General features: G+C 47.6%; 1 protein-coding gene across 1 annotated transcript; it reads left to right on the top strand.

The window, feature by feature from the left end:
- The first annotated feature begins 210 nt into the window (after positions 1–210).
- Positions 211–23,555, top strand: ANKLE2 (ankyrin repeat and LEM domain containing 2). The gene is made up of 13 exons (XM_066260896.1): positions 211–480; positions 3,214–3,678; positions 6,391–6,597; positions 8,398–8,591; positions 8,668–8,856; positions 10,002–10,124; positions 13,447–13,513; positions 16,405–16,577; positions 17,472–17,578; positions 18,728–18,918; positions 19,316–19,952; positions 21,511–21,642; positions 22,073–23,555. Exons 1-13 carry the CDS (start codon positions 294–296, stop codon positions 22,293–22,295), a joined length of 2,895 nt encoding a protein of 964 aa, XP_066116993.1. The 5' UTR covers positions 211–293; the 3' UTR covers positions 22,296–23,555.
- The last annotated feature ends 544 nt before the right edge of the window (positions 23,556–24,099 follow it).

Here is a 24,099-nt window from a genome sequence, read left to right as displayed (position 1 = left end):
AGGACCCGCGTCCCGTGCTGACCGCGCCATTGCCTGACGGTGCGCTTTCTGACCCTGCGCCTTCAGAGGTCGGGGCTGCAGCCACACTTTCTCGCTGCGCCGCTGGACGCGCGTGGGAGCGCCCTAGCTCGCGCGTGTTGCCCCAGCCCTGCGCCGGCCGACCCCTGGAGGGGCACCATCAGGCAGTGGCGCGGGCATCCCGAGACGCGGGGGCCTGAAGGGCGCGGGTTCCCTCGGCCGCGACGGCGACGACGGCGACGACGGCGGCGGCGGCGGCCAGGAGGGCGGTGGCGATGCTGTGGCCGCGGCTGGTGGCCGCCGAGTGGGCAGCGCTGGTCTGGGAGGTGCTGGGAGCCTCGGTGCTGCTGCTCGCCGTGCGCTGGCTGGTGCGGCGGTTGGAAAAGCGGCCGCGGGGCCTGGGTCCGAGTGCGGCCCCCGCCCCGCCTCCCCGCGCGTCCGTGGACCCGGCCTCTAGCCCCGGTAAGGCCCCTCCGCTCCCCTGCTTCCGGCGTGGGTCCCACCCCTGGCCCGAGGGCGCAGTTCTGGGGAGAAAGCGGGAGTGAGACTCTGGGGTCCTTAACTGGATAGACGACAGCGCGGCGCGGCGGCCTCTGGGTGTCGTTGTCTGTCGTTCGGAGCCTCGTTGACCAGGAGCCCGCTCGCGTCCGGCGCCCCCGTGTTTCCGCGCAGTCTGCACCCGTTGCGCCTCCCGCACGAGCCTGCGTTCTACGCCGCCTCGCCCGCAGGTCGTGCCGGTGGGAAGGAAATTTTTTTGAGCAGAAGGCGAAATGGATGGTTCCGCCTGGGGCCCTTGGGGCTGAAGGGGTCCCGACCTCTCGGCGGAGGAAGGGGTCCCCGGAAGGCCGGCTATGCGGGGATGTCTGTGGCCGCCTGCGCTCGTCCCCCTAACCAAGCTCCAGGTGGCGGCTGGAGTGATGTGCTGACCTGTCCAGTTAGTTAGTTCCATGGTCGGTGCGGCCAGGAAATTCAACCGCGAGACTGGAAACCACCCAGACCTGGGATGTAAGGGGGCTGAGGTGACAGGGTCTCTTTGCATTTAAAAGCATTTCTTTTTAAATGTTTGGTTTCCCATTTTTAAATCATCTTAGACGTATAAACAATAGATGCAGATGCAATAGAAGCAGAGAAACACATGGGCAACGAGGTTAAGCAGCACCAGCCTAGTAGCTGAATGTAAATTAAACGGGTCATGAATGAGAGACCTCACTATACTCCCTTTACGATGGTAAATTAAAAATGACCGATATTCCAAACGCTGAGAAACTGGGTCTTATTTACTGCTGGTGGAAATGTTAAAGGTGTAGCCACTCTGAAAATAGGCAGTTTCTCAAAGAATTGAACCTGCACTGCACTCTGGGACATCTTTCCTAAAGAACTGATATTTCACTCCGAAACACGTAGACAAATATTATAACTTGATTTGTAATTGTCCTGAACTGGAACCAGCCCAGAATTCTCTTCAGGGGTGAGTGTTAAACAAACTGTCTTGGCAGTGAAACAGATGTTGGTCCCCTCTGCACCTGCACAGATTTCATTGCCATTGTGCTGAGTTACCACTGCAGGTGGTCTGCAGTGTGCAATTCCATTTATATAACATTTATTTGTTTTTATTTAGAAATTAAATTTAATAGGGTGACATTGATCAGTAAGAGTACAGAGGTTTCAGGTGAACATCTCTGTAATATTTGAACTATTGATGGTGTTGTGTGCCCATCGCCCCAAGTCAGATAATTTTCTGTCACTATATTTTTGTATCTCTTTGCTCCCTTCCCCCCCACCTCCCTCCCCTTATTAACCACTTCTATATGTGGCCATGAGCCTCAGTTTTATATTCCACCTGTGTGGGGTATATATTTGTTCCTCTTTATTCCCCTCCCTCTGGTAACCACTTCACTTTTATCTATGTCCACGAATGTGTCTATATAACATTCTTGAAATGACAGTAGTGATAGAGAATAGATCAGTGTTGCCTAGGGTTGGGGACAGTTGAGTAGTGTGCAGTAGGTGTTTTTGGTGCTTGGTGCCTAAATCTCCATTTGTTGTATGTCTGATATTCTCTGCTTTAGGTAGAATCACTTCCTGAGCACCTGAACTGGAAATCTAGAAATTGTCCAGGCTGACTGCAATCCCTCAAGGCCCTTGCATGACATCTAATCCATCCGTAATTAAAACCTGTTCTTGCCCTGGCTGGATAGCTCAGTTGGTTAGAGCAGTGGTCCCCAACCCCCAGGCCGCGGACCGATACCGGTCCGCAGAGAAAGAATAAATAACTTACATTATTTCCGTTTTATTTATATTTAACTGTGAACGATGTTTTATTTTTTTAAAATGACCAGATTCCCTCTGTTACATCCGTCTAAGACTCACTCTTGACGTTTGTCTCGGTCACGTGATACATTTATCTGTCCCACCCTAAAGGCCGGTCATTGAAAATATTTTCTGACATTAAACCGGTCCGTGACCCAAAAAAGGTTGGGGACCACTGGGTTAGAGCATTGTCCAAACGGGCAGAGGTTGCTGGTTCAATCCCCAGTCAGGGCACATACAGAAACAGATTGATGTTTTTCTCTCTCTTCTCCCCCTTCTTTTCTCTAAAATCAATAATTTTTTTTTTAAGTGTAAAAGAAAAAGACCTGTTCTAATCTGAGTCCTTGTCTTCAGCCCCGTTACTGACAGTGGTCAGTTGCTGCCCATTATTTCTTACCTTCTCCCCTGATTCTAGCTGACAACGCTTAACCTATCTCCTTAGATTTAACGACTATTTCTCCAAATACTTATTTTTTTAATATTTTTACTTACTAATTTTTTTTTTGAGATAGAAAAAAAACATTGATTTGTTGTTCCACTTATTTATGCATTCATTGCTTGATTCTTGTGTGTGCCCTGATGGGGGATCAAACTCACAGCCTTGGTGTATTGGGATGATGCTCTAATCAACCAAGCTACATGGCCAGGGCCCCTTCAAATATATTCATTAAAGCTCCTGCTCAAGCCCTGGCCAGATAGATAGCTCAGTGGGCTAGCGTGTCATCCTGAAGCACAAAGGTTACCGTTTTGATCCCCAGTCAGGGCACATACAGGAACAGATCAATGTTCATGTCTCTCTCGCTCACTCACTTCTCTCACAAAAAAAGAAAGGGAAAAAAATGTACATTTGAGCTGTCAAATTGATTTGTGTTGTTTTGGGCCTAGGTGAAATGACCATGGATGCCATCTTAGCTCGATTGAAACTCCTGAATCCAGATGACCTGAGAGAAGAAATTGTCAAAGCTGGATTGAAATGTGGACCCATTACCGCAACCACAAGGTTCATTTTTGAGAAAAAATTGGCTCAGGCTTTATTGGAGCGTGGAAGAACCCTGCCTTCACTCCCTTCTGACCAGGCCGCCACAGCTCTCAGCCAGGATGCACAGATGATTTTGAGGTCTGCTGTAAGGAGCCCTGCTGAGCAGGTCAGCTTTTCTGAAGAAAAAGATTTTGGTTATAGTGTGGGCTTGAATCCTCCGGAGGAAGATGACTTGAAGTTGAAGCCTTGCTCGGTGCCCTTCAGTGCTGCGACTGTGCTCAATGACCCCCAAACCCTGGTGAGGGCCTCTGCTGAGCCACCTCTATACTATGGGGTGTGCCCGGCCTACGAGGATGCCTCAGCGAGAAACGGTAATGTGTTAGGCGTGATGTTTCTTTTTTTTTTTTAACACTTTTTTTTTTTATTTGTTTGTTTTTTTTTAAAGATTTTATTTATTCATTATAGAGAGGGGAGGGGGGAGGAGCCAGAAGCATCAACTCCCATATGTGATGTGCCTTGACCAGGCAAGCCCAGGGTTTTGAACCGGCAACCTCAGCATTTCCAGGTTGACGCTTTATCCACTGCGCCACCACAGGTCAGGCCAATGTGATGTTTCTTATAGGGAGGGAGTGCCTGTACAGCAAGGGTAAAGTGATCTTAAAAATCTCAACAGCGGCCCTAGCCGGTTGGCTCAGCGGTAGAGCGTCGGCCTGGCGTGCAGGGGACCAGGATTGATTCCCGGCCAGGGCACATAGGAGAAGTGCCCATTTGCTTCTCCACCACCCCCCTCCTTCCTCTCTGTCTCTCTCTTCCCTTCCCGCAGCCAAGGCTCCATTGGAGCAAAGATGGCCCGGGCGCTGGGGATGGCTCCTTGGCCTCTGCCCCAGGCGCTAAAGTGGCTCTGGTCGTGGCAGAGCGACCCCCCCCCCCCCGGAGGGGCAGAGCATCACCCCCTGGTGGGCGTGCCGGGTGGATCCCGGTCGGGCGCATGCGGGAGTCTGTCTGACTGTCTCTCCCCGTTTCCAGCTTCAGGGGAAAAAAAAATCAATCTCAACAGCAGGCCCTGGCCAGCTGGCTCAGTGATAGAGCGTCAGCCTGGCGTGCAGGAATCCCGGGTTCAATTCCCGGCCAGGGCACACAGGAGAAGCGCCCATCTGCTTCTCCATCCCTCCCCCTCTCCTTCCTCTCTGTCTCTCCCTTCCCCTCCCGCAGCCAAGGCTCCACTGGAGCAAAGCTGGCCTGGGCGCTGAGGATGGCTCCATGGCCTCTGCCTCAGGCGCTAGAATGGCCCTGGTTGCAATAGAGCAACGCCCCAGATGGGCAGAGCATCGCCCCCTGGTGGGCATGCCGGGTGGATCCTGGTCCGGCGCATGCGGGAGTCTGACTGCCTCCCCGTTTCCAACTTCAGAAAAATACAAAAAAAAAAAAAAAATCTCAACAGCAATACACAAAGGTTGCAGGTTTGATCCCTGGTCAGGGCACATACAGGAACAGATAGATATTTCTGTCTGTCTCTCTCCCTCTTTCTCTCACTCTAAATCAATAAATAAGTTTTAGAAAATCCCAACAGTAGAGGATAAATAATAATTTATTATTTATTATTATCATAACTTCATCACCCCAAATTAACCACCATTGGCATTTTTTTTTTAATTTTTTTACAGGGACAGAGAGAGAGAGGGATAGACAGGGACAGACAGACAGGAACAGAGAGATGAGAAGCATCAGTCATTAGTTGTTTATTGCGCATTGCGACACCTTAGTTCATTGATTGCTTTCTCATATGTGCCTTGACCACGGGCCTTCAACAGACCGAGTAACCCCTTGCTCGAGCCAGTGACCTGGGTGTCCAAGCTGGTGAGCTTTTTGCTCAAACCAGATGAGCCCGCGCTCAAGCTGGCGACCTTGGGGTCTCAAACCTGGGTCCTCGGCATCCCAGTCCGACACTCTATCCATTGCGCCACCGCCTGGTCAGGCCATTGGCATTTTTTATAGAAAGTGCTCCTAAAAAGTTCTTTTAATCTATATATTAATTTTTAAAAACTAAGAAAAATATTGTTGGTTAGTTACTATTTCAACGTAACCTGAACACTTGTTATATTAATGAATGCAAATGGCCAATGAAGGTATAAATAGTTTTCGATATTAAAGAATTACAGTTTGAAACAAGTAAAATAGCATTGTAAAGAGTTATTAGAAACTTGATATTGATTATTAGAATGTAATATATATATTATATATATAGTATATAGAGTGAAATTATTTTCTTCCAACCCAGTGATGTCTTACTCTCTGGAAGTAACCATTTAATAACTGCTTTTGTTTTTTTGTGTGTGGTTTTTTTTTTTTTTTTTTTTTAAGATTTTATTTATTCATTTTAGAGAGGGGGGAAAGAGAGAGAGAGAGAGAAGGGGGGAGGAGCAGGAAGCATCAACTCCCATATGTGCCTTGACCAGGCAAGCCCAGGGTTTTGAACCGGCAACCTCAGCATTTCCAGGTTGACGCTTTATCCACTGCACCACCACAGGTCAGGCTAATAACTGCTTTTATATATATGGGGGTATGTAAGTGTACATTGTTTTAATTTTTTTTTAAGATTTTATCTATTGATTTTAGAGAGAAAGGGGGTAGGGAAGTTGCTTCTCATATGTGCCTTAACTAGACTGGTAAGCCTGGGGTTTCAAACCGGTGACCTCAGCATTCCAGGTCGACACTTTACCTGCTGTGCCACCTCAGGTCAGGTGAGGGATGCATTCTTAAACTTTGAAAGCTGCCACCCTCCCAAAGGTGGAATTTTATTTTTAAATATGGGATAGTATTTTTGGATATAAAATTACATGTGCGTGTAAAATATGTATCACCTTCTTTGTATTCACATGCATAGATGATCAAGCTTATTGTGTTTTTTCTGCTAGCTAAGGCCCTTTCTCTTCAGGATTAAAAATCTCAAGCATTAATACAAGAAAAAAGTCAGACAATAGGGTAACAATTGTTTACAGTTAAACACAGGGCCTTTGGGTATGACTACCTGACAGTGGCTCCAGTTACTCATCTTTATTTTCTGTGTTACTTTTCCTACACAGAAAGGATTCATGTTTATGAAGATAAAAAGGAAGCATTGCAAGCTGTCAAAATGATCAAAGGATCCCGATTTAAAGCTTTTTCAAGCAGAGAAGATGCTGAGAAATTTGCTAGAGGAATTGGTGATTACTTCCCGTCTCCAAACAAAACTTCTTCATTACTTTCTCCTGTGAAAATAGCATCACTCTCTAGCAATGGTGGCTTAAAAGGTAAATTGTATAGCAGTTCACAACTTGGCATTGCTATCAAATTTGCCCATGGGTATTTTCGTGTCGGTTTCCTGATATACGGGAATTAGTTTTCTCTGTCTTTACAAGAAGTTCAGTTTGGCAGGAAGTGAAATCCCAGGCCTTGGAGCAGCTGGAAGAGAGTGTGTTGTTGGTCTGGGGAGACTGGGGACCATGAGGGTAGAGGCAAGGGGGCTGAGTGGGCCAGGCATCTACTCTGGGCTGTGATGCTGACAAGGCTTTTGGAGAAGCAACAAAGGGACCACTGTCACCCTTTTTGTCCTGTTCCCTCTGTCTCCCTCTTTCACTACTGTCTCTTGGATTCAGGGGCATTTTTAATGCTGAGACCAATCTGTTTTCTACCTGAGGCTACACCTGTTTCTAGTTCTGTGACACCAGCGTTGATGTAGACAATCTATCTAGTTAGAAACCTGATGATAGGTCTCCCAGCTCAGAATCTTATTTTGTGAGAGGTCTTTGTCATCAGCATTGTACAAAGTTCAAGCCTCAGTCTTGTCCCCTCTAGGAGCTCACAGCTGTCCTGCTTCCTAGGCTGGCTGCGGTTCAGAGGAAGGAAGGCCCTCTCTGAGCACGCGTTGGGCCATCAGTCAAGACTCTCATCTGCTTCCTTTCCTTGGTCCCTTACTTGGCCTTACAAGGGTGCTTTTTTTTTCTTTCTTTTTCTTTTTCTTTTTTTTTTTTTTTTTTTTTTTGGTATTTTTCTGAAGCTGGAAATGGGGAGAGACAGTCAGACTCCCGCATGCACCCGACCGGGATCCACCCAGCACACCCACCAGGGGGCGATGCTCTGCCCCTCTGGGGCGTCGCTCTGTTGCGACCAGAGCCACTCTAGCGCCTGGGGCAGAGGCCAAGGAGCCATCTCCAGCGCCTGGGCCATCTTTGCTCCAATGGAGCCTCGGCTGCGGGAGGGGAAGAGAGAGACAGAGAGGAAGGAGAGGGGGAGGGGTGGAGAAGCAGATGGGCGCTTCTCCTGTGTGCCCTGGCTGGGAATCGAACGCGGGACTTCTGCATGCCAGGCCGACGCTCTACCACTGAGCCAACCGGCCAGGGCCACAAGGGTGCTTTTTGCATAGGAACCAGAATGATTTCATGCACTTACAGGTTTTCCTCTGAGCAGTTTGTGGAAATTCCCCTCAAGAAGATCTCTTTCAGATTTCTTCAAGTGTTGTGATTAAACTAATAGAAGTCCCTTTGGCTCACTGCCTTTATGGGAATGCTCCATGTGCTTTGAAGATCTGAGAAGGAAAGCTGGTGGCCATGTGCCTCCCTCTCCCCCTCCTGAGCTCGATGCTCCTTTACAGAGTTTTCCCGGCTGGAGTCCAATTTGTTGTTTGCTTTTCACTCACATACTACTGCCATGTGTTTGTGCCATGGCTGTAGGCTAGGACTTCATCCTTCTGCTATGTGTTCTGTCATTCTTTCTTGCCTTTTACTCCTGAGTAGATCATAGGCCTTTGTGGGACAAACTTTTATTGCCCTCAGTATAGCATATAGGGAGTGCTGAGAAATGCTTGTGAAATTAAATGTCTTTTTAATCACATTTATCAGTGGATTATATATTATAGGTTCTTTCAACTAACTGCTTTTTGGATTTCATATAAATACTCTGCTTTATTTCTTGTTATTGTTGGTTTTCTATTTAATTACTTTAATCTTTATTAATTTTCCTATCTCTTTATTTTTAGTTCCTTTTCAAATCTGCATTAGTTGTATATGTAATTTATTGACATTAATTGTTCTTAAAAATCTGTCTCTTAACAGACAGCTTGTGCTTATCTGAGTCAGAAACAGTAAACAAAGAACGAGCAAACAGCTATAAAAATCCCCGCACACAAGACCTCACTTCCAAACTGCGAAGAGCTGTGGAGCAGGGAGAAGTAGACACCTTCTCTGACCTTATCTGGAGTAATCCCAGGTATCTGATTGGGTCTGGGGACAACCCAACCATCGTACAGGTAAGCCTGCGTTCAGCTTCATTAGCTTCCTGTCTGTGGGTGACAAAAAGGAAGCTCAAAATCTGTTTTCCGTCAGGAGGGATGTAGGTACAACGTTATGCATGTTGCTGCCAGAGAGAATCAGGCTTTCATCTGCCAGCGGACTCTCGAGGCATTGGAGAACCCCGAGTTTATGCGGCTCATGTACCCAGATGATGCCCAAGACATGTTGGAGAAACGCATTTGTTACATCCTTGACCTATACCTGAACACTCCCGACAAGGGGGTGAGTGTGCCACATTCTCTTTCTTCAGTGACATTACAGCCAGTCTTATGGTTGCAACAAAACTCGTGTTCCTGGTTTTGAGTATTAATGCATTCCTGCATTATGTCAGTGCATGTGGAGAGTCAGGAAAGAGACATATATTCATTGAGCTCAGAAAGATGGTTGGAAAATAAGAACCACCCACACACACAGGTCCACCCGCCAGGCAGGGTGCTGTGATCCCCAGGCCACTCACTGGTCTGCAGGCAGCAGTTGAAGGTGCAGTTGTGGAGATCCTGGGGAAGGATCCCTCCAACAGCAAGTCAGAGCACTGAGAAGCATTGTAAATAATAGGGGCGCTATATCTTTTTAAATTAGTGATTTGGTTTTTTTGCATAAATCCCCAGAATTGCTGGGTCATAGGTATTTCTATATATAATTTTTTTTTTTAATTTTATTTATTCATTTTTTTTTAGAGAGGAGAGAGAGAGGGAGAGAGAAAGACAGAGAGGGAGAGAGAGGAGAGAGAGACAGAGAGAGAGAGGAGGGAGGAGCTGGAAGCATCAACTCCCATATGTGCCTTGACCAAGCAAGCCCAGGGTTTCGAACCGGCGACCTCAGCATTTCCAGGTCGACGCTTTATCCACTGCGCCACCACAGGTCAGGCCTTTTTTTTTTTTTTTTTTTTTTTTTTTATATATATATAATTTTTTGAGGAATCCCGGAATAGAGAGTTTAGTTTATATTGGTATTAGCTGGTAGAGAATTTTCTTTGAGCACACACCAATTTCATAGACTGCTTTATTCTGGATGTTGCCTTCATCTGTTTATTTCACATTTTGAGCACTGATTATAAGACATCACAGCAGGACCTGTGTTGTTTAAGCGACTCTTTACTGGGCAGGCATCACACCCCAGCTTCATTGTAAGCTCTCTGCTAGACCTAGGCACCAGGCACTAGATACATGGTAACTAGGGCACTGTGCTGGGCTCAGGCCCTGGTATAAAGTGGATATGTGGTAGCATGCCAATATTCTTCAGCTATAAAAACGTCTTGTGTTGTCAAGGCTTTTGTTTTTGTACTAAATACCTGTTTTCATCATAAAGCAACCTTATGAAACAAAAGTGTGTAAATAAGAAATGTGTTCTTCCTCCACACCTATCAGGGCAATGACACACCGTTGCATTTTGCTTGTAAGTTTGGAAACGCAGATGTGGTCAACGTGCTTTCTTCACATCCTTTGATTGTAAAATGCCCACGGAATAAATGTAATCAAACACCTGAAGATGTAAGTACCTATAAAATGCTGTTGCTGTGTAGTGTTAGAAATGAAAATACATAAAATTATAGTCTACACTACAGTTACAACCACTGTGAAGTCAGGAGGCTATAACTGTGAATGTGTGTCTCACGGGCACACTATAGAATTTGACTGCTGAGGAAGTCGCATCTGCAGAGCCTGAGGGAATGAGCTGCCCCAGTGTGCTGATTTTATTTTCCCAGAACAGGCGGTCAGTTGTTTTCACTAGCTCACAGCCTTTTATCAAGTTCCCTCTGTGTACATACCTCAGTTGACCAGGTTCAGAGAGAACAGAGGAGGTGGTTGTTATGGTCATGATGGTGGAGATGAGGGTGGTGGGAGTGATAAAGATGATGATGAGGATGGTGGTGGTGGTGGTGGTGGAGGTGAGGATGACGGTGGTGGTGAGGATGGTGATGAAATGATGAAGATGATGAGGCTGATAGTGGAGGTGAGGGTGCTGGTGATTATGATAAGGATGATGATGCTATAAACAGCTGACATGCTCAGCTCAGGGTGTGCCAGGAGCTCTCCTAAGTCCCTCCCATGTATTCCCACCTGGCCTGCACAAGCCTTATAAAGCAGCCTGTGTCATGACCGATACTGGCAGCTGAGCAGAATGCACCTTAGAGAGAGCAGAGGTGTGTCTGGGCCTGTGAAGTGGACTTGACCATAAATTAGAGATCTTAATTGATTGAACCTGCCAGCCCTTTGAGAATAGAACCTGTAAGAACCCTGTCTGGTAACAAATGCCATCGTTGTAATTGCTGTGCTTATGTAGTAGTGCTCACTTTCTGGAGAAAATTTAGAATACACGTGAACAAAATAAAATCCAGACAATTCAACAACTCAGATTTTAATGTTATTTTGCATATATCTGACTCAGTGTTTTCTGTGCACATGGTATGTATGTTTTTTTCAATATAAAATGATGTTTGGTAACATGTATTTAAAAGCACTTGACATGGCCTGACCTGTGGTGGCGCAGTGGATAAAGCATTGACCTGGAAATGCTAAGGTCGCTTGTTCGAAACCCTGGGCTTGCCTGGTCAAGGCACATATGGGAGTTGATGCTTCCAGCTCCTCCCCCCTGTCTCTCTCTCCTCTCTCTGTCTCTCTCTCCCTCTCTCTCTCTTCTCTAAAATGAATAAATAAAAATAAATAAAAAAATTACAACCTTACCCGTTTAAAAAAATTTTTTTTAAAGCACTTGACATCTCAGACCCAGCTGAGTGGCTTTGTTTTGTTTTTTGGGTTTTTTTTGTTTGTTTGTTTGTTTCATTTTAGAGAGGAGAGGGAGAGACAGAGAGAGAGAAGGGGGGGAGGAGCTGGAAGCATCAACTCCCATATATGCCTTGACCAGGCAAGCCCAGGGTTTTAAACCGGCGACCTCAGCACTTCCAGGTCGACTCTTTATCCACTGCGCCACCACAGGTCAGGCCTAAGAGTAGCTTAGTTTGTTAGAGCGCAGTCCCAATACACCAATACTGCATTTTGATCTCCAGTCAGGGCACATACAAGAATCAATCAATGAATTCCTAGGTAAGTGGAACAACAAGTCATTGTTTTCTTTTTTCTTTTTTTTTCTTTATTTTCTTTTTTTTTTCTGAAGTTGGAAACGGGGAGACAGTCAGACTCCTGCATGCGCCCAACCGGGATCCACCTGGCATGCCCACCAGGGGGCGATGCTCTGCCCATCTGGGGTGTTGCTCTGCTGCAACCAGGGCCATTCTAGCCCCTGAGGTAGAGGCCATGGAGCCATCCTCAGTGCCTGGGCCAATTTTGTTCCAATGGAGCCTTGGCTGCAGGAGGGGAAGAGAGAGACAGAGAGGAAGGAGAGGGGGAGGGATGGAGAAGCAGATGGGCACTTCTCCTGTGTGCCCTGGCTAGGAATCAAACCCGGGACTTCTGCACGCCAGGCCGACGCTCTACCACTGAGCCAATCGGCCAGGGCCACCTTTTTTTTTCTCTCTCTCTCTCTTTTTTTTTATTTGCAGAGACAGAATCAGAGAGAAGGATAGATAGAAACAGACAGACAGGAAGGGAGAGAGGTGAGAATCATCAATTTTTCATTGTGGCACTTTAGTTGTTCATTGATTGCTTTCTCATATGTGCTTTGACCGTGGGGCTACAGCAGACTGAGTAACCCCTTGCTCAAGTCAGTGACCTTGGGTCTAAGCTGGTGAGCTTTGCTCAAACCAGATGAGCCCGCGCTCAAGCTGGCGACCTCGGGGTCTCGAATCTGGGTCCTCCTCCACATCCCAGTCTGACATTTTATCCACTGCGCCACCTCCTGGTCTGGCTCATTGTTTTCTTTTTCTCTCTCTCTTTCTCTTTCTCTTTCTCATTGTCTCTCTCTGTAGAAATTAGTAAAGAGCAAAATATAAAAGCATTTGACATCTCTTATAGTTACAGACTTAAAAAAGTAGCCTGACCAGGCAGTAGTGCAGTGGATATAGCATCGACCTGGGATGGTGAGGACCCAGGTTCGAAACCCTAAGTCGCTAACTTGAGCCCAAGGTCACTGGCTTGGCTGGGGCCCCCAGCCAAGGCATATATGAGAAAGAAATAAGTGAACAACTAAAGTGCTACAAGAATAAGTTGATGTTTCTCATCTCTCTCCCTTCCTGTCTGTCTGTCCCTGTCTGTCTATGTGTCTATCATGCTAAAAAATAAAACCACTTAGTTGCACTAATTCCCAGGTACACTGTAGGATTGATTGTATTACAGGTTGTTTCTCACAGGCTGGCAGGAGATGATAGTATTGTAGTTCCTTCCTTATTTGAAGGTTATTGGTTTTTTTATTCTTTTCTAACAAAAATGTTCTTGTCACTACAATTCTTCAAGGGTTTACAGAGTTGATTACCGTAGTTGCGTAAAGGAAACCTCTGTGTTCCCTGCTACATAGGTGTTCCGTGTCAGCCCTGCCATAAGCAGGGTCCTAGGCAACAGGACTCAGAGAACTGAAAATTGTGTCTGTCTCCACATCTCTGCTCTGACTTGATCATGCAGTCTAAGATTTCTTTTTTATGCAGAAAATTAGCAAATATGCAGCAGCATGGAGAAAGGAAATAAAGTTCACCCATGCTCTCAGAGGTTTTTATTTCTTGTCCTGGCTCCTTAAGAATGTTTCAAAACGTGTAGAAGAAAGCTTGTACTGTTCAACCTGCGATTGTTTGGGCTTTATGAATATTGAGCATTAAATACTATCCTTATTTTGTTCACTTAAAAACTTGATTTAATAAAACTTTAATAAGAAAATGATAAATTAAGATTTAGAGTGAACTTCACTTAACTGTTTTTTAAACAGGTTATTTGTGAAAGAAGCAAAAATAAATCTGTGGAGCTGAAGGAGCGGATTAGAGAATATTTAAAGGGTAAGGAGGGATGTCTGTGCTGGAGTGTGAGGCCCCTTGTTGGGCAGGACCTGGACAGCACCCCAGCCTGGTTGTGTTCAGAGTGAAGCGAGGGTTACTTGTGAGCCCACTTGGCAGCCCTCGTTACGGTTACTGTTTCCTGAACTCTCTGCCTTCTTATAATCCCTCCTTTCTCATCTTGTGTTGTTCTGAGAGACACTGTTATTGGTCACTTGCCTGTTGTCCATGGCCTCACCCCTTACCTTCTGCTGGCCACTCATGCAGCAGATGTATCTGACCTTCCTCAGGGAGAAGTGAACAGGAGGGGTTGTGCCTGAGCTCCCTGGTCATTCAGTTATTCGTCAGGAGCTCCCTCTCATCCCATTCTGCATCAAGCCCTGCCCCTCCTTCACAAAGTGAGGTTGTTCCTCCCTTCGCTCTCCAGCAGTCCCCACTCCTACAGCTTGGCCACCCTGGATCTCATTACCTTGGACTGAGAGTTAGATTGCCTGCTCAGCTTTTCAAGACGTGACCTGCCAGTTCTGTGGGGGGTCTACCTCCATTCTCGGTGACCTCACTCCTCTGGTCAGGAGTTTGTGGGACTTGTGCCTCCTAACATGTGGCTTCCAGAGTGTGAAGATGGCTGGTTTCCAAAAGGGACCTTTCCCACCACCTTCCTCTGTGTTGTTTCCAGTGAGGTTCAGGTGGTGCAGCAGAAGTGCCTTTCCCTGTCACCTTTAGCCAGAGGTCTTTGACCTCCACTGGTTGGAGCCTGTCTCTCCTCTCTTGGTTTCCTTTTTATTCTAACCTCCATAGGTGGTTCTCCATTTAACAGGTGCTGCTGCCACCTCCTGCCTTTTTTTTTTTTAATTTTTTTAAACAGAGACAGAGGGAGAGTCAGAGAGAGGAATAGACAGACAGGAATGGAGAGATGAGAAACATCAATCATTACTTTTTCATTCTGTGTTGCAACACCTTAGTTCATTGATTGCTTCCTCACATGTGCCTTGACCGCGGGCCTTCAGCAGACTGAGTAACCCGTTGCTCGAGCCAGCGACCTTGGGTCAAAACTGGTGAGCTTTGCTCAAACCAGATGAGCCCTCGCTCAAGCTGGCGACCTTGGGGTCTCGAACCTGGGTCCGCCGCATCCCAGTACGATGCTCTATCCACTGCGCTACCGCCTGGTCAGGCCACCTCCTGCTTTTTAAAAAAAATTTTTTTCTTTTTTTTTTTTAATATTTTATTTATTGATTTTTAGAGAGAGGGAAGAGAGAGAGAGAGAGAGAAGTGGGAGGAGCAGGAGGCATCAACTCCCACATGTGCCTTGACCAGGCAAGCCCAAGGTTTCGAACCGGCAAACTCAGTGTTCCAGGTCGATGCTTTATCCCACTGTGCCACCACAGGTCAGGCAAAAATTTTTTTTCTTTTAAAGAGAGACGGGAAGGGAGAGAGATGAGAAGCATCAACTCGTAGTTGTGGCACTTTAGTTGTTCATTGATTGCTTCTCATATGTGCCTTGACCAGGGTGGGTGGGGTTCTGCAACCAAGCCAGTGTGACCCCTTGCTCAAGGCAACAACTTTTGGGTTCAAGCTAAAGACCATGTCGATGACCTCACACTTAAGCTGGTGACCCATGCTTAAGCTAGTGAGCCTGTGCTCAAGCGGGTGGCCTTGGGGTTTTGAACCTGGGATCTCAGCATCCCAAGTTGATGCTCTACCTACTGTACCACCACCAGCCAGGCCCACCTCCTGCTTTTGTAAATAAGGTTTATTTGCACACAATAGCAAGGTGTCTGTGTACATGTCTCTGGGAGCTTTCCTGCTGTACCCTGCCCTGTGACCTTACCACTCTGTTCTCCGTGATTTCACTGCAGTCTCCCTTTTTCTCCCTTAGAAATGTTTAGTCAGGCCCTGGCCGGTTGGCTCAGCGGTAGAGCGTCGGCCTAGCGTGCGGAGGACCCGGGTTCGATTCCCGGCCAGGGCACACAGGAGAAGCGCCCATTTGCTTCTCCACCCCTCCGCCGTGCTTTCCTCTCTGTCTCTCTCTTCCCCTCCCGCAGCCGAGGCTCCATTGGAGCAAAGATGGCCCGGGCGCTGGGGATGGCTCTGTGGCCTCTGCCTCAGGCGCTAGAGTGGCTCTGGTCGCAATATGGCAACGCCCAGGATGGGCAGAGCATCACCCCCTGGTGGGCAGAGCTTCTCCCCATGGTGGGCGTGCCGGGTGGATCCCGGTCGGGCGCATGCGGGAGTCTGACTGTCTCTCCTCGTTTCCAGCTTCAGAAAAAAATAAATAAATAAATAAATAAATAAATAAATAAATAAATAAATGTTTAGTCAGTTACACCAAATTGTAACATACAAAAAGGATAGGGAGCCTGACCTGTGGTGGTGCAGTGGGTAAAGCGTCAACCTGGAAACGCTGAGGTTGCCGGTTCAAACCCTGGGCTTGCCTGGTCAAGGCACATATGGGAGTTGATGCTTCCAGCTCCTCCCCCCTTCTCTCTCTCTGTCTCACTCTCCTCTCTAAAAATGAATAAATAAATAAAAAAATCAAAAAGGATAGGGAATTGGGAAAGAAGGGCAGTGAAAACCTTTTTTTTTAACATTTCTCCAGTTCTGACTTCCACTAATCTTGTTGACACAGTCTCAGTCTTTTAAGTTCCTGGGATGAAGAGCTGTATGCTCCCCCTTCCTTCCTTTCCCAAGCAGAGGAAGAGTGTGGGGCTCATTGAATGAGTCTGGCACAAATGGGCCTCTTTACCAGGTCTGTCGTCTCCAGAAATTTGCAGCCTTTTTGTTGTTACTGTGGAATCACTTGCGTTGTTTCTTAGGCTGTTTCCTGGAAGCCCTACATGTGCACTGAGGTGAGGAGCCATCCAAGCAGATGGGATTAGCTCTGGTGTTCCCCCCAGGTCACTATTATGTGCCGCTCCTGCGAGCAGAGGACATGTCTTCCCCAGTGATCGGGGAGCTTTGGTCTTCAGACCGGACAGTGGAGGCCACTCATGTCGGCTGTGGTGGAGGCAGCCCCAGAGACCCTGTTCTGACTCTGAGAGCCTTCGCGGGACCCTTTAGTCCAGCCAGGGTGAGTTGCTATGGAAGCTTCTGGAATGAGCTCCTAGCTATATCCCCAAGAAGTGCTTAGTATTCCCAGCCTATTCCTTTGTGGTTGGTCTCCTTGGACGTCAATAAATTAGTGATGACGCTTTGGAATGTTTGTTGGAGAAATAAGGTATTGTGACCCTGTGCCTTGCTGGCCAGCCAGGGAAGATGTGGTGGGGAGCCTGTCCTTCAAAGAAGTGACGTTTACCTGGGCCGACCCTCCTGTGCCATTGTCACCAGGTTCTCCCATCAGTTTATAGACCTCTCACGGGCACTGCCAGTCTAGCTAGGCTGTCCTTTCCAGTGTTCTCGGACTGGTTTTGTCACAAGGAAACTTTCATTTGCAAACTTGCAAGTTCACCTTCTGGACTCAGGTATTTCATACAGTGGTGTATATAACCTTTCCTCTTGTTGAAAAAAAATTCTAAACAGTTACCATCAACTGTAAAACATCTCCAAAAACAAGTGGTGTCAGTTGTGATTAAATTCAGCTACATAAAACAAAACTCAAGTGGGTTAAAAACAATCATTTATTTTTCTTTCATGTGGTGGAAAAATGAAAGACTGGAGGCCTCTGGGTAGCGCTCTGTGCTGTGCTGCTCAGGGTGAGGCTTCTTTCTGAGGCCTGGTGCAGCTCCGATCCCACAGCCCACCAAGGGCTGCAGGGAGAGATAAGGGCTCCTCGTCCCTCCTCACCTCAGTCAGAATACAGCCAGTGGTCTCTCTTAGCTGTAAGACAGGTGGGCGTATTGCCCAGGGTGCATTGGGAGGGGGGGACTCTTGGGAGCATCCAATTGGCTCTGTGATACTAGTGGTCCTTTACATTTGCCCGGTGGATTGGATGCATAGTACAGCTCAACCTCTTTTCTCTTCATAGGCAGAAGATTTTCGCAGACTCTGGAAAACCCCGCCTCGAGAGAAAGCAGGCTTCTTTCACAATGTCAGGAAATCAGATCCAGAAAGAGGCATGGAGAGAGTGGGAAGGTACTTAAAGGCATCACATGAGTGACAGCTGAGTGGTGAAGTCATTTTGTATGTCGTGTGATTGTATGTTGACTGGGGGTGGAAGCTCGTGTGACATCTGCCTCAGAATCAGAGTTCCCAGGTAGTGCTTACCAGAATATTCCAGCCCTTTCCTGAAGCTCCGATTCCTTGTAAACCTTGTACACACTGCATTCTCTCCCCACGGCCATAGCAGTCAGGCAGCCTATGAGGGATGTTCGTGTGTTTGGAATGAGGTGCCCTGTGTTGGGTGCTTTTTTGGCAATGGGAGAAGATAGAACACAAGACTCAGGGTGGCTGGTAATTGCTGGAAACAATCAGGGAGCTAAATTACAGCTTGAGCAAAGAAAGCATTATTGAATTATTTTACAGAGACAGAGAGAGAGTCAGAGAGAGGGATAGACAGGGACAGAGAGATGAGAAGCATCAATCATTAGTTTTTCATTGCGCATTGCAACACCTTAATTGTTCATTGATTGCTTTCTCATACATGCCTTGATCGTGGGCCTTCAGCAGACTGAGTAACCCCTTGCTGGAGCCAGCGACCTTGGGCTCAAGCTGGTGAGCTTTTGCTCAAACCAGATGAGCCCACACTCAAGCTGGCGACCTCGGGGTCTCGAACCTGGGTCTTCTGCATCCCAGTCCGACGCTCTATCCACTGCGCCACCGCCCGGTCAGGCAATTTTAGAACTTTTTCTCACAATATGTGCTCAGTTTCAGATTTATAGCTTGAACCTGAAAAGGACTATTTTTAAAATTTCTATGTGCCTGGCCAAAACCAGAATCATATCCAACTTTATATCATTTTATGAAAACAAAAAGGTCTCTCTGTGGAGTTTTGCTATTTCGCCTTTTACCTTTACACTTTGTTAATGAAAGGTGTATTTTGTTTGCACTCTCCTTCCTACCCAGTGACTGGTTCATTCCATCATGTCCCATCTCCATGAGAAAACTGCTCAGTCTCACTATTAGGAGAGTGCTGCTTTAGAGGATGCAAAGTACTATCTTAGCCCCAAATTTAGAATAAAATAGAATCGTAACGAAGATTCCAGCCTTAACTATTTTTTTTGTAATTAGATCTTGGAGTTTTTGTTCATTTCATAACTGATCACTTGTGCTTTATTCTTACAGGGAGTTGGCTCACGAGCTGGGGTATCCCTGGGTCGAGTACTGGGACTTTCTGGGCTGTTTTGTTGACCTTTCTTCCCAGGAGGGCCTGCAGAAACTGGAGGAATATCTCATGCAGCGGGAATTGAGCAGAAAGGCCCAACAAGACATGGTTGAAAATGAAACCTGTATCCAGGAAAAAGCCTCTGGCTTTGGTAAGGACATGTGGGGTGTCCCTGCGCTTGCAGGACCTGGACCTTGTCCTGTGGCCATCAACAAAGAGCTTGTGCCTGTGTATGTACAAAATCCTGCTGCTTCTCTCTATCCATCATATCCCCAGCACCCTGGTGTCCTCGATTAGTCAGAGGCACCAGGCGCTATCCTACCCCTACCTGTGGCTGCCCTTGGCCTTGGCTTTCTTCTCATTTTCCTGGAGGCTCTGTTTGTAGGGTCCTGCTTGCCCTTTCCCTGGAGCATGGGGGATGGTTTGTCTTGTGTCTGCAGAAGAGGCTTTGATGAGGATTGATTGTCTTGGGGATCCACACTGTGCTGAGTGCACGTCATGCAGACTTTGTTACCCACACCTGAGGAGCTGTTTTGTCTACCTGACAGGCTCTCATGGGAAATGCAGTAATTCCATCTCTATGAGGGCCTTTCTGGATGAAGATGATGATGTGAGCTTGGAGGAGATTAAAAACCAGCAGAACACAGCTCGAAACAACAGCCAGCCCACAACTAGGGCTTTCAGAGACTCAGTGTGTGACATCCTTCCCTTGGAGCAGAAGGCAAACCTCATAGAAGCCTCGGTGCCAGCCTGTCCACACAGCCACAGGAAAGAGTTATGCAGCCCCCCAAGTAGTAGCAAGACCCAGGGTTGGAAGAGGATGAAGGCTGCTGGCAGAGAAGAAGCCCTCTGGTCCCCTGTCTCTGGCCTGACTGTTGAGTTCAATAAGCTCAATTTACAGAAAGTAGGAAGTGGCTTTCCTAAGACACCAAATAAAAATAAAATGAGAGATGAGAAGATCCTGGCATCAGGAATGGACAGTGATGTATCAGAGTCTCCTGTTGCTGACAGACTTGGAAACAACCAAGCAAGGACAGAAAGTGTGATGTCAACGGGGATTGCCAACATGTGCCTGGGTCCCCACAGTCCCAGACACGAGGCCCAGCACATCTGCTCTTCTGTGTCCTCCGAGCCCTCACAGGTCCCCACTACGAAGGAGCCTGTCCAGAGGCTCTTCCTTTTTGGGTATGAGTTGGGTGTGTGAGTACATGTGTGACGCCGTAGGGCAGGGGCATTCATGCACACTGACATGAAGGAATGTGAGCGTGTGTGATACTGATTATCCTAAAGCTTTCCTCTGCCCACAACCTGGTGCACATACATGCACCTGTAGTTCCCGTGTGTCATGTATTTGTAGTTCCTTGCGACTTCTCAGTCTTTCTCAGCTGGGTCTTCAGGTTGGTGGGAAACACATAATTTCCAGCTTTTCCTTGTGTTGCTGTTCTTTCTGGGGAAGTAGTCATCCCCAGAATGACTGAAACTGTCCTAAAAATGTAGCTTGCCTGACCAGGCAGTGACGCAGTGGATAGAGCGTTGGACTGGGATGCACAGGACCCAGGTTCGAGACCCCAAGGTCGCCAGCTTGAGCGCAGGCTCATCTGGTTTGAGCAAAGCTCACCAGCTTGGACCCAAGGTCGCTGGCTCAAGCAAGGGTTACTCGGTCTGCTGTAGCCCCATGGTCAAGGCACATATGAGAAAGGAATTAATGAACAACTAAGGTGTCACAATGAAAAACTAATGATTGATGCTTCTCATCTCTGTCCATTCCTGTCTGTCCCTATCTATCCCTCTCTCTGACTCTTGTCTCTGTAAAAAAAAAATAAAAAGAATGTAGCTTGTTCTAGGAAGAAAGACCTGGGGTTCAGCCTTCGTGTCTTGGGTGGTGGCCTGTCCCAGGTCTCAGAAGTGGAAATAGAACTGCATTTTCACAGCAGGGGGCAGGTCCTGAGGGTGCTCTCCCCAGGTCAGCGTGTCTTCTCTGCTACCTGAGTCTCCGCTTCGCAGCCTGGGCCCCAGCCTGACAGCTGGTGCTTGAGGTGGCGGCGGTGGACCAGCGCCTACACCTGTGTTGGGTTTCTGAGTTAAGAATGCAGTGGTGGGGCCCTGGCCGGTTGGCTCAGTGGTAGAGCGTCGGCCTGGCGTGCAGAAGTCCCGGTTTCGATTCCTGGCCAGGGCACACAGGAGAAGCGCCCATCTGCTTCTCCACCCCTCCCCCTCTCCTTCCTCTCTGTCTCTCTCTTCCCCTCCTGCAGCGAGGCTCCATTGGAGCAAAGATGGCCCAGGCGCTGGGGATGGCTCCTTGGCCTCTGCCCCAGGCGCTGGAGTGGCTCTGGTCGCAACAGAGCGATGCCCCGGAGGGGCAGAGCGTCACCCCCTGGTGGGCGTGCCGGGTGGATCCCGGTCGGGCGCATGCGGGAGTCTGTCTGACTGTCTCTCCCCGTTTCCAGCTTCAGAAAAATACAAAAAAAAAAAAAAAAAGAATGCAGTGGTGGGCGCTGGCTGAGTAGCTCAGTTAGTTGGAGCATCATTGCAGCTGTCTGGGGTTGTGAGTTCAATCCCCAGTCAGGTATATACAAGAATCAACCAACAACAACATGACTAGTGGAGTGACACATCAGTGTTTCTCTTCCCCGTCCCTCCCTCACTAAAGATCAACAAATAAAATTTTTTAAAAGACAGTGGTGTTAGAAGTCTATTTTTAATCACGTTTTTCCTTTTTCTCTTCTTTTTTAATGCCTTCTAGAGATGAGCCATCCAAACTGGATCGGGATGTTCTGGCAGCTCTGGAGTGTGCAGACGTGGACCCGCAGCGGTACCCTGCCGTGCACAGGTGGAGGGATGCTGTCCTGCGCTACCCACCCTCTGACAGACAGAGGTACCTGGGGGCCCTGGGGTTGCTGCTGCTAGCCTCCAGATCCACCTGATTCTGACCTACATAAATATGGCGATTCCCCCAGGACACTGGCCAAGCTAGCCATGACACTTGACCGTTCAGCCATGGCTGGGGCACCTCAGAGCAGAGGTCTGCAGTGGGTGGAGAGGCAGAAGGGGTGGTGCTGACATTGGAGGGTGCAGGGAGGGCTACCCAGGGTTCCTGGTCACAGTCACGTGGGATTTGTGTGGACAGTGAAAATGGGCTTTTAATCTTCAGGGCCCAGGTTTTGAGATTCTGAGGTTCTGAAGGCCTCTTACTGGAGCCACAGTGGCCCCCAGGCTTAGGTGCAGGAGCTCAGTTCCTGTTGTGGCCTCTTATCTCCCCGCACCACCGACCCTCTGTGCTGACAGATAGTTCTTGGTTTCCTCAGCTGGCCGAGCCCTGCGATAAAGGAGAAGTTGACATCTCAGCTGCTGGATCTTGATTTCTCTCCCAGCTGCAGCCCAGGGAGAAGTGGTTCCTCAGGGGGCAGCCCCAGGAAGCCCAGCCCCACCCACCAGTCCCCCTGCATGGGCAGCCCGGGGCGCTACAGCCCTGCCAGTGGGGGCCACCTCCGCAGGATGGTGCGCCTGGCCCAGCTCGCGGCCCTGTAGGGCTGGCGTGCGCTGCTGGGCTCTCACTTCTTGTTAAGTAAGGTTAATGGGTTATTGCTAAAACACAAAAAAGGATGTATTCTGATTTATTCTCATTTTGAGAGTAAATGAAGTTTAGGAAATACCAGTGTTTTGTGTAAAATTTAGATTTCTGTTTTGGGAGATGTTGATGAAAGCAAACAGACAAATTTTCTAACGACGTGGTAATGACACAGACCTCGTTCCCATCCTGGTCGTATGTGTAACAAATGGGTAGCCAAGGGCACCTGTGCTCCCACAAATCCTAGCAGGTCCCCGGAGGTAGCTGGCTGTGCTGGGGGGCACGCTCACTTCAACTCAGTTCTGAAAACTAAGGTGAATTTTGTCCACCTTCCTTTTCTGGAGAGGGTCTTTCGCTTTCGGGTTCTTCTCAGACGAAGATGAAGCTTTTCTCTTGGATGAGATCTGTAGCCATTGTGAGACATGTGGTATGCAGAACTTAGCAACAGTCATGAGCTGTTTTTTTTTTCACCAGCACTGAGCTTCGGTGTATTTTATGACCAGTAAGTTGTTCCTGTTGAAATTATCCTTTAATATAGAATTCATTTCAGTTGGATTTCCTTTATTAAAAGTGTCACATTTTAGTACAGAAACTAGAGGGTTTTGACAGGTTTGAGCCCAGTTCAGTTACTTGAATGCTGGTACTTTAGGTTCCCCCCCCCCGGATCTGTGTGCACAGAGTGTAGGGGTCCCCACAGCTCCCCGTGTTACACCAGACGCCCAAAGACGGACACCACAGTGACAAACACTCTCACACGTGCAGTGTTTGTTCTGTGAATGTCCAGGGTGGGATCCAACTGAAAACCCTACCAGTGCTTTTACTGACTCCAGTGCCTTCCGTAAATCACTTTTTATCTTCCTGAACTTGCATTCTGAGACTGTACAGTGATACTAACTAGGCGTGAGATTTTCATTCATAAAAATTATTTCTTTCACATAACAAGACAGGTCAGGAGTATTAGAATCAAGATTTAGATTCGAAACTTCTAATGGTTGTTACACAAGGTGTTTTCACATATAGCATGACAATCTAGATCTAGATATAAGTAGAATATAATTCTATTGTAAAATCCAATGCATTTAAAAAGGCATCTTTTTCTCAGAAGAAATCAAAATACAGATGTATTCATCGTGTGGAGGTTTTTTCTAGAAGCTTACCCCACTGTCCTGTATATTGCTGTAGATATTCAGATGGAAATTAAAACGGTGTTTTTGTTGTAATTTTGCTGGCTGCTGTTCCTGTTTTGTTAAGCGTTGGCCTTGACTGGTTCCCATGTTTCTATCAGGCAGTGGCAGTCCCAGTGACTAGCTTCCATTAATGTCGTTGGGCCCTGAAAATGACTATCCAAACACCTTTCCCCTGCTCCTCAGCAGTGTCAAGTTTCTGGTTTCTGAAATGCCCTGCTTCTCATAGGTCTTATCAAGGGCAGGAATGCCACCAGAAAGCAGGTCTGCAGACAGAACAGGAAACAGGACCTGCCTCCACCTTCGGGCTTGTGGGGTCCCAGGATCCAGGGCTCATGACTGGGGACTCCTGGCTACTCACCCACTGAGGTTAAATGTGAGTGCCGCCTGTTATGCTTGTGGTTTTAGAAGTTGGCACAGGTTTTGGCTTAGTTGTCAAAACTATTCCTAGGAAATGGTGATGGTTGCTGCTTCTAGAAAACCATTTACCATGTCAGGCTTACTGTCCTGGGTTAGGGCCTGTCACCAATGTGCCTGGCAGGAGGTGCCCAGCAAAGCCATCAGTCCTCAGTGCACAAAA

This window comes from Saccopteryx bilineata, chromosome 2 (assembly GCF_036850765.1).
Source record: "Saccopteryx bilineata isolate mSacBil1 chromosome 2, mSacBil1_pri_phased_curated, whole genome shotgun sequence".
Taxonomy (NCBI): Eukaryota; Metazoa; Chordata; class Mammalia; order Chiroptera; family Emballonuridae; genus Saccopteryx; species Saccopteryx bilineata.
This window is presented reverse-complemented; position numbering and strand designations above follow the sequence as displayed.

What these genes read in the sequence shown, in the direction of transcription:
- ANKLE2 (XM_066260896.1), top strand. Translation starts at nt 294, where the DNA reads ATGCTGTGGCCGCGGCTGGTGGCCGCCGAGTGGGCAGCGCTGGTCTGG. An exon ending in GACCCTTTAGTCCAGCCAGG is followed by an intron (nt 16,578 to 17,471) that starts GTGAGTTGCTAT and finishes TTCTCTTCATAG; the next exon opens with GCAGAAGATTTTCGCAGACT. An exon ending in CCACCCTCTGACAGACAGAG is followed by an intron (nt 21,643 to 22,072) that starts GTACCTGGGGGC and finishes TGGTTTCCTCAG; the next exon opens with CTGGCCGAGCCCTGCGATAA.